General features: G+C 36.2%; 1 protein-coding gene across 9 annotated transcripts in view; it reads right to left on the bottom strand.

Annotated features, from left to right (window-relative positions):
- MYT1L (myelin transcription factor 1 like) overlaps positions 1-14,358 on the bottom strand; it is a 287,002-nt gene that overhangs the window by 90,189 nt on the left and 182,455 nt on the right. For 8 of the 9 annotated variants that reach the window (XM_065730757.1, XM_065730758.1, XM_065730755.1 and 5 more), the window contains one exon: positions 5,840-6,210. In XM_065730757.1, coding sequence (XP_065586829.1) covers positions 5,840-6,210 — 371 coding nt within the window. Of the gene's footprint in view, positions 1-4,818; positions 4,911-5,839; positions 6,211-14,358 lie in introns of those variants that run through there. The other variant, XM_065730760.1, reaches the window with a different exon arrangement.

Below are 14,358 nucleotides of genomic sequence, written 5' to 3'. Positions count from 1 at the left end.
GAAACCTAAGCAGCACTGCTGAGATAAATGGTTCCTTTGCAGATCAACTTCTCTGGCAAGATTAGATAAAGCTTTAGTCACACATAAGCTTGAAATGACATTACAATAGTCACAACAACTCAAATTCAGGTAGCAATGAAGGAAAGAGTCAATGAATTATAAATACAAGAAAGCAATCCCATGCACAAGCAAAACAAATTCAGAACAATGTAGCATTAAAATCAGATGTGCTGCTGAATGTTTAGTGTGATGCTCTTACCATGGCAGTTAGTTCAGACTCCCTAAGTATCTCCTATACAGAAATTCTGCTTATGTCAACAGAAGTGTACAGCATAGATCTGTAACCTGTCTCCTCAAAGGTGAATGATTTTCTTACACCGAATAAAGCTACAACTGAATTATTTGCTCTTGAAGGACCATAATGTTCACATCTCATTTAAGGCCTTTTATTTGTAATGAAAGGAGCTAAATATGCAAACACCCATATGAAAAAAGAACTGAAATACATTTCTAAATTCAACATGGAAATGGACTGACTGCTAGAAGTTGTGAGCTTATTCTTGATTTATCCTCATGTAAACAAGTTCAGTCACAGGCCCTATATCACTTAAGAGAAGTAAAAATAACAATTAAATAATGCCTTTAACCAGTCATACTCTCATCAACAACAAAGAGTAAACACCTTGAGCAGAGCAACAGAGCAACAAGCAAAATTTACTATACTAGCATAACAGCCATGTTAAAGTAATCCACCAACCAAACAACTGCAAATATAAAAAACTAAAATAAACACATTCAAACCTTTCCCACAAGAACTCGAGGTACCTAATTTTCAGCTCTGAGCTATCTGTTCCAAATTTTTTAACCACATTATTTCCAAAGAAAGTTTTCAGAGAAAACATCTAGTCCAAATGTCTCCACATGAAATAATATAAATGCTAAACATCAGAACAACTTCCAATCTACATTTTTATCTTCAGTGGAGAAAGAAGTCATCAATAAAAATTGTCTTATGTGGTGGCTTGACCCAACCACTTACAGGCTTGTTTGCTTTGTAACTAGACCATTAAAGCAATCTTAACTTCTTATTCAGGGGAAATCAACACGATGACTAGGATAAATTACTTCCAGTTGCAACTCTTCTTTCTTTCCTTCTTGATTTTCTGTTCTTTATTTTGTTATTTTTGAGATATCCTAAGCAAAAGATACCTTCTTTTTATAAAGGAGATGAAATGATATAGAGTCTATTAGCAGATGGTTAAGATCTGCTTACCTTTTGAGGCTGGTAGGTATTTATTAATTCTTCCTTGGCACTGGAAAATGCACTTCATTCCAGGTACATCTTTCTAAGCAATGAAATTATGCTTTCTGGCTGCTTCACTTACAAGCTACGATTTTCTTCTGCTAGGTGGTTTGCCTATGAGGTACATGATAAGTCCAGCTCTCTGTTCTGTTTAATACTGAATATCATGTTCAATAAACAGAAAAACATCTCTGACAATAGTTTAAATATTAAATTATTAATGACCAGAAGGCTGGACAGGCCATCTTGATAATACAGACCTGTCATCTTTATTCTATCAATATGGCGAGTGTCTTCAGTAGCATGGACAGTTGGAAAGCTATATGCTATCACAATTTCCTCAGCACGATTGGTGTTTGTTTCTCCCCTTGCTTGAAGGGACATATGTTAAGTGCTGTAGAAGCAATCTAATGAAGGCAGCAGGAAGACAGAAGAAGGCATTAACTACAGGAATAACACTGATAAGTGGATTTCAAATTGCAAGTGAGTGTGTGTCTGTGTCTAGCTCATGCAATTGGAAAAAAAAAAAAAAAGGAACATTTTATCAGACTGTTAAAATTAATTCCATAATTTGAAAAAATATGAAACCTGCCTCACTTCACCTCTCTCTACTTTCATGTGCTAGACTTCATTAAAAAAAAAAACAAAACAAAAATAAAATAGAACAACCAATTTTATTATAACTCTTGAATTTACCCTACTTGTGTTTTACAGCTACTCTGACAGTTGTATTTTACCATTTCACCTGATAAATTAGGTACAGTACCACATACTTTATTGTATATGCCAGCTAACTTGAGTTTACTAAAAAATGTAAGGGAGAATCTAAATAATACATCCTAACACTTCACCTCCTGGTAAGCTGCATTCATTTTTGTAGTATCATTTTTAAAATTAATTTGATTGATGAATCAGGTTTCCTTAGACCTAGAATAAGCCTGACTCCTCCTGTACCTGGTGGATTAAGAAATACCTGGATTACAAGCCATCCTGAATGTCTTCATATGATATGGGCTAAATGGTGCCTTGGAACATCTGTTCCACGAGCTCCTCCAGCGGAGATTTCTTTCTATAATAGAAAAGCTTTATGAAACAGTCTTTGGGACCCAACTACCTGAAGCGAGCTCATCTCAGGAGAAAGAACTTCAGTTTGTCTTGAAAATCAAATATGCCCTTCAGATTTCAATCCAAAGAGTTTCTACAGTTACCATCATAGAGAAGGGACATTTCAAAATCCACTTTTTCTCGTACTCTTTCGTACTTTTATTTCCCATTTGTATTACAATTTACAGGTTTGTCTATCTTAACAAAGGACATCTGTTTGCCCTTTTTTTTTTATTGAATATGAGGGATTGGAAAGATTCATCTTCCCTTTAGCAGTGGAATTGAATATAAGGGCTTCTCAACAAACAGCCATTCACAGACATACAGATGTTCTACAAAGACACTGGGTGCGTTTAATGGAAATTGAAAGATGATATATTGGCCACTGATATAAAATTATAAGGATTAATTTTGATTTGGTGGATAATACAGAGAAATATGAGCAAATAATTTGGGTCACACATCTAAAAGATGCTTTTTATCAAAAAAAAAAGGTATTTTGAGATTTGTAAGACTGTTGCTTTAGGATACTTTCTTATTGTTCAAGTTCTTCAGTTTACCAATGACAAGGATAGAAAGATGTGATTTTTAAAAAGGTTGATATGCTTTCAGTGAATGCCCACGTATTTTCAGGAAAAATAATATATACTTTTATTATCTGAAGTTCTCTGAGAATCTCATCAAAATTCATTCTCATGTAACTAAGAAGAAGAGCAATAAGATGTCAGAGGAGTTTCCCAAGATTTTCTAATGGAAGAGTGCATTTGGACTATGAAATCATAAAATACCTTTCCTTTTTTTTCCCCCCTTACTTGCTGGCTCCATACTTCTATGCCTACTGTTGGAATTATTCTATCACCAATACTTACATTATTAGATTTTAACATTTTTGTCCACTTAGACTATACTTATGGAAATTTTCTGAACTGCTTTAATCTATAGCACAAGTGACAGAAAATTTTAAGATAATTGAGCAGGTATCTTACGGTCTATTGCACAGTTCTGCATTTTGTTTCTAGGCAAAGGAACAGCAGGATACATTGAGACTTCCTGCTATGGTATCTTAAAAGGTGGATGGCAGTTTACTACAATATCTAAGTTGTACTGAGCAGTGATTGATTCAGACAATTCATAACTGACAGATCTAATTTTCCAGTGTACACAACAGATTAAGCAAAGTGCCATATTCAGTCCATGTGTTTTTAAAACTTCAAACTTTATGATTTATTTCCCTGGAAAATCAGCAGTCCAAATTCTACCAATGTTGTGTATGCTATGAGCAGAAGAATGTGAAACATCAAGATCCCTTTCAAAATTAGTAAGAAATAAAACTAGTTAGCTTTTGTACCTCACCAAGAACAAACTCTGCTACTCATCTCCACTCTCTGGCCAAGCTACAAGGAACCCCACATTATTTTCCTCATTAATTGATGCTAACTCTATCTTTTATCTGATTAGCTGTGCTCTTAGTTTGTCCATATAGTGGTTTTTATGTTTACTCTCAGAAGATCTTCTAATACTTTTCTTATAAAATTCTATTATCATTTTTCACATTTTATGAAACTTTTTTCCTAATGACTAATATTTGACATAAAGCACTTATATACAGAGATGGATATAGAGATCAACAAATTTATGTGATATTACTGGAATAATATGGGATCCTAAGAAAAACTTGTGTGAGTTTTAATTCCAAGTAATATGCACAGCAGCTAATACAGTCACCTCTGTAATATTCTTGCTATTCTTAACCACAGCCTACTATACATGGAAGGAAAGCAGTCAAAAAGCAATGTCAGCCACTTCAGGTTGATTAGGATGGCTAACTGCATGCATAACTGTGTTGGAGTAAGTAAACCACTGTGTTCCATAATGATAGTATTCATATGCTGAGTATCAAGTCTGCCAACTTGCCAAAAGCAATTTTTCTCGAGCCTTTTTGTTTTTTTTTTCCTTTATATCATTTTTGATAGCGTAGATTCAGAGTTGAGTCTCTTGACAGCTGAAAACACAAAAGCAGTTGCACCATAACCTAAGTACCAACAAGCTCAGTAACCATTATCTCCTCAAGAAACTGCTCAACTTCCTGCATCTGCCAATCAGGACATCAATACCACATCAGACTGAGCTATCACACCTTCTCTTCCAGCAGAGTTCCCTGCAAAATGAGATAGCTTCCTTATTGCATCAAACTCATGTGAATTTAAAGATTGGCTATATATTTTCTAATTCTGTTGGCAAATTTAAGTAATTGAGGAAATGCTACAGGTTAAGCTATCTTAGAAAATACTTATAGCCACCCAGCTGGCCACCATCTTGCCCAAGTGGAAAGAATACTTCCAAAATCTTTCTATAAGATTTAAGATCTGACCTTACAGAATGCTGAAACAAAAGTCATACAACTTTCATACCTGGTTCCTAAGAGGAATCCAACTGAGGAGTGCTGAAAGCTTTTCTTATATTTTTATTGGTTAGAAAGGTGAATCTACCCAACCAAAAACGTGTTCCCTGGAAATGGGAACAAAATATTTTTTAGATAGCTCATTAATTTTTGCATGATTCTTTAATTTCACCCCAGTGCATTATGATGTCTGTCATCTGCATATGGACTCATGAGCAAACGGACACTTTGAAAATACTGGTTACATAGAGTCCAGAATCAAAAAAAAAAAGAGAAGGCTGAATAGGTTAATCACATTGCCACTACATTAATTTGGTTACTACCAGTGACCTGTATGTATAATGGGCATTTATGCCAAGGTATCATAATATATATATATTTTAGAAGGACTTTTATCTATGTAAACCTCTCTCTCTGTATTTTCATTAAGATCAACTAAAGTACACAGCATCCAAGTCTCAAAGAACCAAGGTATATAGTTACAGTTAATTCTGAACAGTTTCCTGGCAGAGTGTGGGGCTGGGAAATTGGGCTGGGGGGGATATTTTCAAAGAGAAGAGACCCATTTTTTGCTCAGAAAATAATATATGAAAACTTGTGACAGGTTTATGTGGGCAATCATTGACATTATATAAGCAGATCCAGCAAAAACACTTGTGAACAATCAGTACAGGCATCCAGCTGTAGCTGATGCTTTGCTTGTACCTTTGTGAATATTCTCCTGGCAAAAGCATGCATTAATCCACTGCTAGAATTATATTTTATGCATTTTTTTTGCATAAACATACCTCCACCCTCCTTGTTTGAAATATGAGTAGTGGTGTACTAAAAAAATATTCGGAAGACAGACTTATTAAAATAAATGTTAAGAGAACACAGTGGGGTATATTTTCAGTGTGGAGCAGAGAGATTTAACTGCATGACTTCCATTAGCGTTAATGAGAACTGCACAGCTAAATCCTCACACACCACACTAGAAGATTAGCCCAGAAAACACAGTGTTTACTTTTTACTAATACTCTGATTATTACCACGTTCTTCCTCCTCCTCCTCTTCCTCCTCCTCTTCTTCCTCCTCCTCCTCTTCATCCTCCACATCTTCACCTTCCTCTTCATCTTCTTCTTCTTCCTCTTCAATCTCCTCTTCTTCTTCTCGATCTATCTCCTCATCATCCTCCTCCTCATCACCTTGATCATCATTGTCATCAGAATATTCCTCCTCTTCCTCATCCTCTTCTTCCTCTTCTTCCTTTTCATCCATCTCTTCTGTTCCATCAGTTTCATAACACTCATCTACAGAAGAGTTGTCTGCTTTAACCACAAAAGGTTTTCTTTTGGGAGCTGGTTCTTGGGGTTGCTTATCTTGCGTTTTTCGTTTTTTTGCCAAAGGACATCCATAAACACTGCGCAAAAATAAAGTATTCAAATTATTATTCTACAGATTTCTGTAGGTCAGATTGTAAAACATACACTGTCTAGTCATTTATTCTAAATTCTACACCATAATTAGTTGCTGTTCTCAAAACATGTTTTCAAATTAAAATACTTATTAGACAGTAATGACCAAGGTGAAGAAGACTTAGAAAACCTGTGAACTAGTAAAGAATTATTATTGATAAGGGTCACATATACATGCCAGCACAGCAGTTACAGAACACATACAATTGTGTTTTTTCTTTTTTTTTCTTTCTTCTTCATGTTATACTCTTTTTTAAGGCAGATGAATATTGTTAGAAAAATAAACAAGCAAACAGCAAAACAGCAAATTTATCCTGCCTATTAGCTATCAATACAACAATCAGGTAGAAAGCGGTACTTCATAATTATGTAACATTCACTAAGGTCTTGACTGTTTACAATAAATATATGTTTGAGTATATTTAAAAAAAATGAAAAATTGACTTCATTCTTAACAATATTGTTTGTTGTTATTATAAATGATGAATTGTGCTTAAGTTCTCCATTCTTCGTTATAAGTTATGAGGCTGAATAAATGGGAATGAATGCTTAACAGTACAATGAAATCTAACAGTTTTTATGGCCAATGTTGGAAGTGTTCCCACATAGGAAAAAAAAAAAAAAGCAATACAAAAAAAAAAATTATTATTTGTTAGTACAGAAAGACACTTTTCAAAGCTTAGTATATCTTCTTCAGTCATGTTAATACACTGTAACACAAATAGCACCTTAGAGTTTTGTTCTTCTACCAGTTTCCCAAAGTTGCATAATTGTGTTTTCTGAATACCGTCACCCTTGTATCCCATATCACTACACTGAGTGACAGCACACAGAAGCTACTTATTTGTTAAAAAGCTATTTCTCTTAATTTCTTCACTGTTCTGTTTTAAGAGCTATTCAACTCACATTGCTATTTAGCCTTTCTCATCCATTGGACAAAAATCGCTATCTGTCAAATCCATATCTTTCCAATACAGAGAGAAGGGTATAATGGAGGACTAGAGGGCCTCTTTGTGGTGTCTGCATCTCACTGTAATTTAATCACATCCCAGTAGCTACATGCTACTCAGGTAAAAAACAGTCCATTTTATCTAGTTGCCTAACTCAGCCATTGTCTTACATAAATTTTAAGCTACTTCCTCACAGTACAGCTAGTTCAGTCTGCCTGGCACATACATGCCTGAGGATCATGCACAGTCACAAAAATAATGGATATTCATGTTGGAAAACTTGATAAGACAGATCTTCTTTGAGTCACTGGCAACTCTTCCTCTCTAGGGACTACAGTTCTCTTTAAAGTCTAATGCAGCATGTCTAAATTAGACTTCCTTCTATTAACACTGTCAAAAAATATAGAGTAAATTTTAAGTTCCTCCATCTAGATAGACTCCAATCATCCTCCTTTGGGTTTGGGGTATGTAGACTGGATTACACGGCATCAGGGTCTGCATGGCAAAGCTGGGGCTGCCTGGTGCTGGACACAGCTGATTCCAGCTGGCTCCAATGGCCACATGTAAGAGACTAATATTATTGGAGCGTGACACCACACTACAGGGCTTGGCTGAGTCCGGCAGCCAAGATGGTGGTGCCTCTGGGAAAGTGTATTTAACAGAGGGTTGTTTTACCCTACTGTGCTGCAGTGTGAGAGAGGAGTGGAAAAAACAACTCTACAGACAGCAAGGTCAGGAAAGGGGGAGGGGAGGAGGTGCCCCAGGCACCACAGCATGCCATAGCATGGGGGTGTGTCCTGGAAGAAGCTGCACCCTGTGGGGCAGCCATGCAGGAGCAGAGCATTACTGGCAGGAACTGTAGTCTTGGCAGGGAAGCTTAGGCTGGAGCTGCAGAAGAGCATGAGGGGTAATGAGGGGCAGAAAGGAAGCCCTGTGAACTAATCTCAACCCCATACCCCATCCCTCTGCACTACTTCAGCATCACAGTATATGATAGTAGTACTACAGCTACATAGTTTCCAGTGATCAACACTGAAGTTCAAGCCCAATTGCACAGGCTAAAAGGAAACCACACCACACACCCTTAACAGATCCCTAGGAACATGCTCAAACCAGAAGGTAGTGTGGTATATCTCAGAAAAGAGCACCCCTTGTTAGAACAGGAGCTCCAAGAAACAGTCTGAGAAAGAGTAGACAAACAAGATCCCCAAACTTTACAACTATTAAAAGTCTTAAAACCTTCTAAGGCAGAAGGTCAGAAGGCATAAGTTTCTGGTGCGTTCTCTTTGCATTATATTTGCTTCTACTCAAAGATGCTGCAAAACAAAACCATAAAAATGGCAAAATTCTTGTCCGTACCACCGTGCCATTGGTTTCAATCAAATTACAGTCTTGCCTCTTGCCCTGTGACTCCTATTCTTAGCCAAGCTCCAGCTGCTCAGAATCAAGGGGAAAGACAAAATGTATTTTCATGGAGAATATCCCACATCAATACAGTCTGGACAGAAACAGGAGTCCAGTCTCCATTGGTATATGCCATGTCTAAAACATTTACTTATTATATTATTGTCACTGTAGCTTGTTTAATGACAGCATCTTTAAGTGATACTATCATAAATTCTTGATCTTTATTTCCATAGATGAGAGTAGGCTCAGACTCAAGAATCTCTAAGATTTCCTCTTATTATAAGTAAGAACAAAACAGAATACAACAGAACAGAACAGAATAGTTTCCGTTGGAAGGGATCTGCAAATATCATTGCGTCCAGCTGCTGGACTGCACAGGGGCTGACACAAATTTAAAACATATCATTAAGAACATTATCCAAATGCCTCTTAAATGTGGACAGGCAGAGAGCAATGACCACCTGTCATCCTATATCCTATATCCTAAATCCTATATCACTGTCTAACTATCCTCAATAAATAAACTTATCCTAATGTCTAATCTGAAACTGCCTCGACACAGCTTTTAGCAATTACCACACATACTGTCACTAATAAGAGAGGGAAAAGATGAGCATCTCCTTCACTTCTTCTCAGGCAGTTGTGAGGGCAATGAAGTTGACTCTCGATCTCCCCTATCCAGACAAGTCAACCCAACTGTCCTCAAGCCTCTCCCCATAAGACACAACTTCAAATCCTTTCAGCAGCTTTGTTTTCATCCCCTGGACACTTTCAAGCACCCTATCTTCTTTTTTATATTGACGAGCCTACAACTGCACACAGTATTCAAGGTGAGGCTGCACCAACACTAAATACAGTGGAAGAATCACTTATTTTGATCAGTTGGCTAAGCCACGTTTAATTCACCTCAAAGTGCAGCTTGCCGTCTTGGCTGCCCAGGCATATTGTTGGCTCATGTTGAGCCTGAGGTCTATTAACACCCCCAGGTCCCTTTCTGATGAGCTGCCCTCCAGGCAGTCATCTCCCAGTCTGTACCTGTGTTCAGCATTAGTCCATCCCAAAATCTAGTAGCTGTTCTTGTTAAATTTCATGCTGTTGCTGATGCTCCAATGCTCCAATGTACCTAAAGACTTCTGCAAAGCCTCTGGTCCATCAAGATAATTAACAGTACCTTCCAATTCAGCCCTTGAAAATTTTCAGTAGTCTGGGAACAGGAGAAGAAGACAACAGAATAACGACTGCAACTATTTTGATTTGAACTGTCGGTTAATTTTTGCATCTAAATATAACACTAAAAATTTTAAGGTACAAATTATTAATCAAAGGTAAAAGAAATTGTCGACACCATTTTTGGTCACCTGCAATTTTTTAAGGCTTTGAGTTTTTTTGCATATTTTTAAAAGTAAATGAGAATGTAAGATATTACTCAAGATTCAGGCCCCAGTGGAAGAGCATAATCAGCAATGGAAATCAAAGCCAATCAGATGTCTGCTCTGCCGTGATGCTGTTATAAATCTAACGAAATAACTATTTGCAACTTAGATATTCAAATAACATTGTGAATTTGACTTTAGTTTTTCACTTATTATTCTCAGTGCTTTTGCTTTCAGAATTACAAGAGAAATGAACAGAGCTGTGTACTTTAAAGGTGGGACAGACACTGAAGGACTAAGGAACGTGCCACTTTTCCAAGGAAATCAGTTATGTTAGCTACTTTTGACTCAGCTTTTGTCCATTATTTTCCTTTTTTTTGTGCTGTTTGTTGTCCATTTTGCCTACAATCCTGTATTTGTTTTTTTACCTGTGCTTGCATTAACTGGTTATAAAGCTACAATTGTATGGACAATTCTAATAAAACCTTTAAAATACTGTATCTTGTAAAACCTTAAAATACTAGAGTCTTCTTTAGCTATAAATCCCATATACTTCATATTTACGATTGTGAGTGCCGAAAAGATACTACTGAATTCTTTCAGAAAGCTGGAGAAGAGAATGCTAGAGCTGGAACCTACTATTTAGTTGCCCTATTTTCTTTTTCCTTTTTAACCTGTTCTGCTATCTGCCTTTGTTTCATTAATTTTTCAGATTCTGCCTCCAGGACACTTCTTTGTTTCTGGCATTTTCCCTTTGGTCTCTTTGGAGAGCATGCCAAGGGAAAGGATGCATTCAGCTTCTCAGCAGTCTCTGTCTCATTTGTCACTGACTTCCTCTTGCAATCACATACTGAGAATACAGTCTCTCTCACTGACCTCTTGTTTCTCTTGTATTTGTAAAATCTGTTATTGTTTATCCTTATAGCTCCTGTAATTTTCTTCCCATTTTCAATTTTGTCTTTTGTGATCACTTGCTTATATGCTTATTTTTAGACTTGTTTAGCCCTGCTCAAAGCAATGACCTCATTGATTTATCTGTTGTGTATCCCTTTGTCCATTCTTTTATTGCTCACCGTATTTCCCTCGTCAGTTATGTTTGTCTTATTTTCCCTTCACGCTTCAACTCTCTTAGCTTACAGTGGAATATGTGTTTGGGCTTTCTGAAATACACTTTTGAATATTCCACACTTCTTGGCTGTACGTCTCAGTCTTTTCAGAATCTATCATGAATAATTCTCGTGGAAAGAACGTTGCTGAATTTCATAGTGATAAGCTCCAAGAGAACATATAGATATTAATAATTAAAGAAACTGAAGAAATAATATACAAATTTATATTCCTCAGTTAGAAGATGATTTATGGTATTTTTTTAACTCTCACACAGTTTTGCTTCATTAAAAAACATGGTGTCTCTCACTCTTAGACTGAGTACAATTCTTCAACAGAAAAAACCCATTTATTTCCCAGACTTGAACTCCCTGATCGTAAATATATTACTTTACTAATATAATTTTAATTTGCAACATAATTAGTATAATTAACATTTTAAAGCTATAACAATTAAAAATCTCTCTATATATATTGTATAGTACCAGAGAAATGTGAGAAATTTTATAAATAGATTACTGATTAATATTCCTCTCTGGATTATATGCTACCACACATATGAAATATGTGACATAACACCTATATCTGGAGGAAGTGTTCCTCTCAGATAGTCTAGTTCCCTACATGGGATTATCAAGGAAGGAAGCTTACATGACTAATTATGAATCACAGAAAGTTTGTTGGGTTTTTTTCCACCTAAAAAATGTCCTTAGAAACAGTGCTCTCATTATTTTGTTTCATGTCAGAATTTATTCTAATGTAAAGCGTAACATTTGGTAGGTAGCAGAACCTAAAAATGTACTATATATGCATCTTGTGAGGTTATCAAACAACATTTAGTGAAGCATGTAAGTATCTGAAGTGACACTACTGAGATGGAATTTTACCATATACAATTGAGGATAGCAAATTAGTTTTAGTTAGCAAATTAGCAAATTAGTATTAGGAAGAATCTTCTTGGAAGCAGACTTCTGCTTAAGGCTACAGTCAGAATGTTTCCAAGGCACTTATATTTGTCCTGTTGAATAGTGTAAGTATTATTTTGGTTTGGACTATATAGCTTCCAAATCTGTACGTGCTGATGAACACTTTTAGGGTATTCAGAATAAAAGACATTATGCAGGTAATTCCTCTAACACAGTCTTCGAGAGTCCCCTAATACAGTCTTCAAAGAGTGTGTAAACCTAATTAATTTGCATAACACTGCATGCTACTAAATCATCCTCAAAGCAGTGATTACCTTTAGCTTTAAAGGACTGTTACTATCAGCTGGTAACAGCTGACCAGAAAATAAGATATTCAGATTCCACCAAATCCTCTATCTTGGACGTACACTTCCTGCCCTCCAGGAGGATGTCCTTGCCAGCTACATGCTACTCTGAGGAAGAAGTGGTTGCCCCCTTATTGAAGCGGGACCACTGAATTGATTGGAACGAAAGAATCAAAAATTCAGAACAGATTTACTCCAGCCTAGTGATTTGCCTGCTCAATTGCAAAAATAAACTTTTTCAGCTGAGGACAATTTTTCTTTCCCATTTAAATGACTGCTTAAAAGTATGCTATATCACTACAGGAAGCTACAACCTCAGCATACAGTGACAACTATGCAGTAGAGTTTTCTTCATAGGAAATCATTTTTTCTCTCTATGCTGAATGATCAGGAGGCTTCTCTACACCCCAGAAATCCAGTGTAGAGCCCAAGTACTCTCCTGGATCATGGGAGGTTGTGATTTGTATCTCCCCACACTAGGAAAGACAAAGAACTTTGCCCAGCACACTAATCATTAAGCTACAGAAGAGAAAATAAGAAAAGCAACTAGTCAAAATTCAAGAAGGACATAACACATTTTTGAGATGATGTCTCACAGAGATGGCTTGCTGCAGATTACAGAACAGAGATAGGACAAACTTAAAATTACTCTTATTCCATCTGTAATTAAATCCACTCTAGAGGACTCTGCTTTCCAGGAACCCACAGGCAGCTGCGTTAGAAGCCTGAATTCTGTTCCAGAATCAGGTATCCTTCTTGGAATCTCTGCACTGCCAAGCACCTTAGCATCCAATGCTGCTTGCAGCACAACTGTCCTCATCTCTATCTTTCCAGTGGGAGACAGGCACTAACTCAGAGTCAGTGCACTGGAAAATCTGTGTTCCCATCCATATTTTACATACTGTCATATATATGTATTTTTTAAGTGAACCATGTTACTAAGGCTTTACATATTTAAACTATAAGTAAAAAAATGTTGAAATACAGTAATCTCATCTCTCCAGATATGCTGTATTTCAGACTTTTTTATGAGCTTCTACTTCAATAGATCAGCTTATTATAAGCAGAAAGTGCTTTTATGAAGCGTCAAAAAACACCATCTTTACTTCATTTAGTTGTACAAATTAGGCGTGTATACAATAGTATTACAGCTAAGTGAAAATCATTAATTTATCTGAATTTGTCTGAATTTGACTTGTATGAGTGAGTGAAATGTAGAGTGCTCTATCACCCTTTTTTCCTTCTAGAATTTCAAATATTTGCGTACTCAATAACTGAACAGTAAGTAAAAATATGGAAGTAGTCAAGAGCAAATCGGATCTCAAAAAGTAAAGGCAGCAGATGTGCTATTTACTTCACAGATCTCTAAAAGCCAACTAAATACCTGTGTACCTCAGAGCCTTGTTAAGCTTCTGAGTAACCACATAACACAGATCTACTCATGTATATAGCATAATTTGACTGAAGAATTTCTAAATAACTGTCTTAAAATTAACAGCATTGTAGAAAGTGCTTAGGACTAACAGCAGGAATACAAAACAATGGGCAAGTGAAATGAACTAGGTTTTGGAGCTCAAAATTTGAAAGTTGTTTAAGAAATTCAAAAATTAAATATTTTTAAACAAAACAAAGCAAACTTTTTTGATGTAGTTAATAAAGACACAACAACGTAAGTCAAAGTGAAGATCTTTTACTTATCTGGATGCTATGTACCTTAAATGTTCAGTACCTTTCCATTCTAATTCACTGAGACTCCAAAATGCGGTAACTGAACCACTTGATGAACAGTAGCAAATTACTGGGTTAATCTGCTCTCTGACCGGAGAGATCGATTTACCCATCATCAAAATCTCTGCTTATGGGACAAGAAAACTGAAAGGAAATTTTGGTTTTGCAATAATTGACTGATTTAAAGACTAGCTTTATTGGATTAGTTGACTCTTATAGCTGTTAAGTGAAGAAAAACAAGGCACAATGGTGGTGCAA

Source organism: Cyrtonyx montezumae, unplaced genomic scaffold (assembly GCF_038088225.1).
Source record: "Cyrtonyx montezumae isolate F1298 unplaced genomic scaffold, pur_monq_1.0 scaffold_13, whole genome shotgun sequence".
NCBI classification, from domain to species: domain Eukaryota; kingdom Metazoa; phylum Chordata; class Aves; order Galliformes; family Odontophoridae; genus Cyrtonyx; species Cyrtonyx montezumae.
This window is presented reverse-complemented; position numbering and strand designations above follow the sequence as displayed.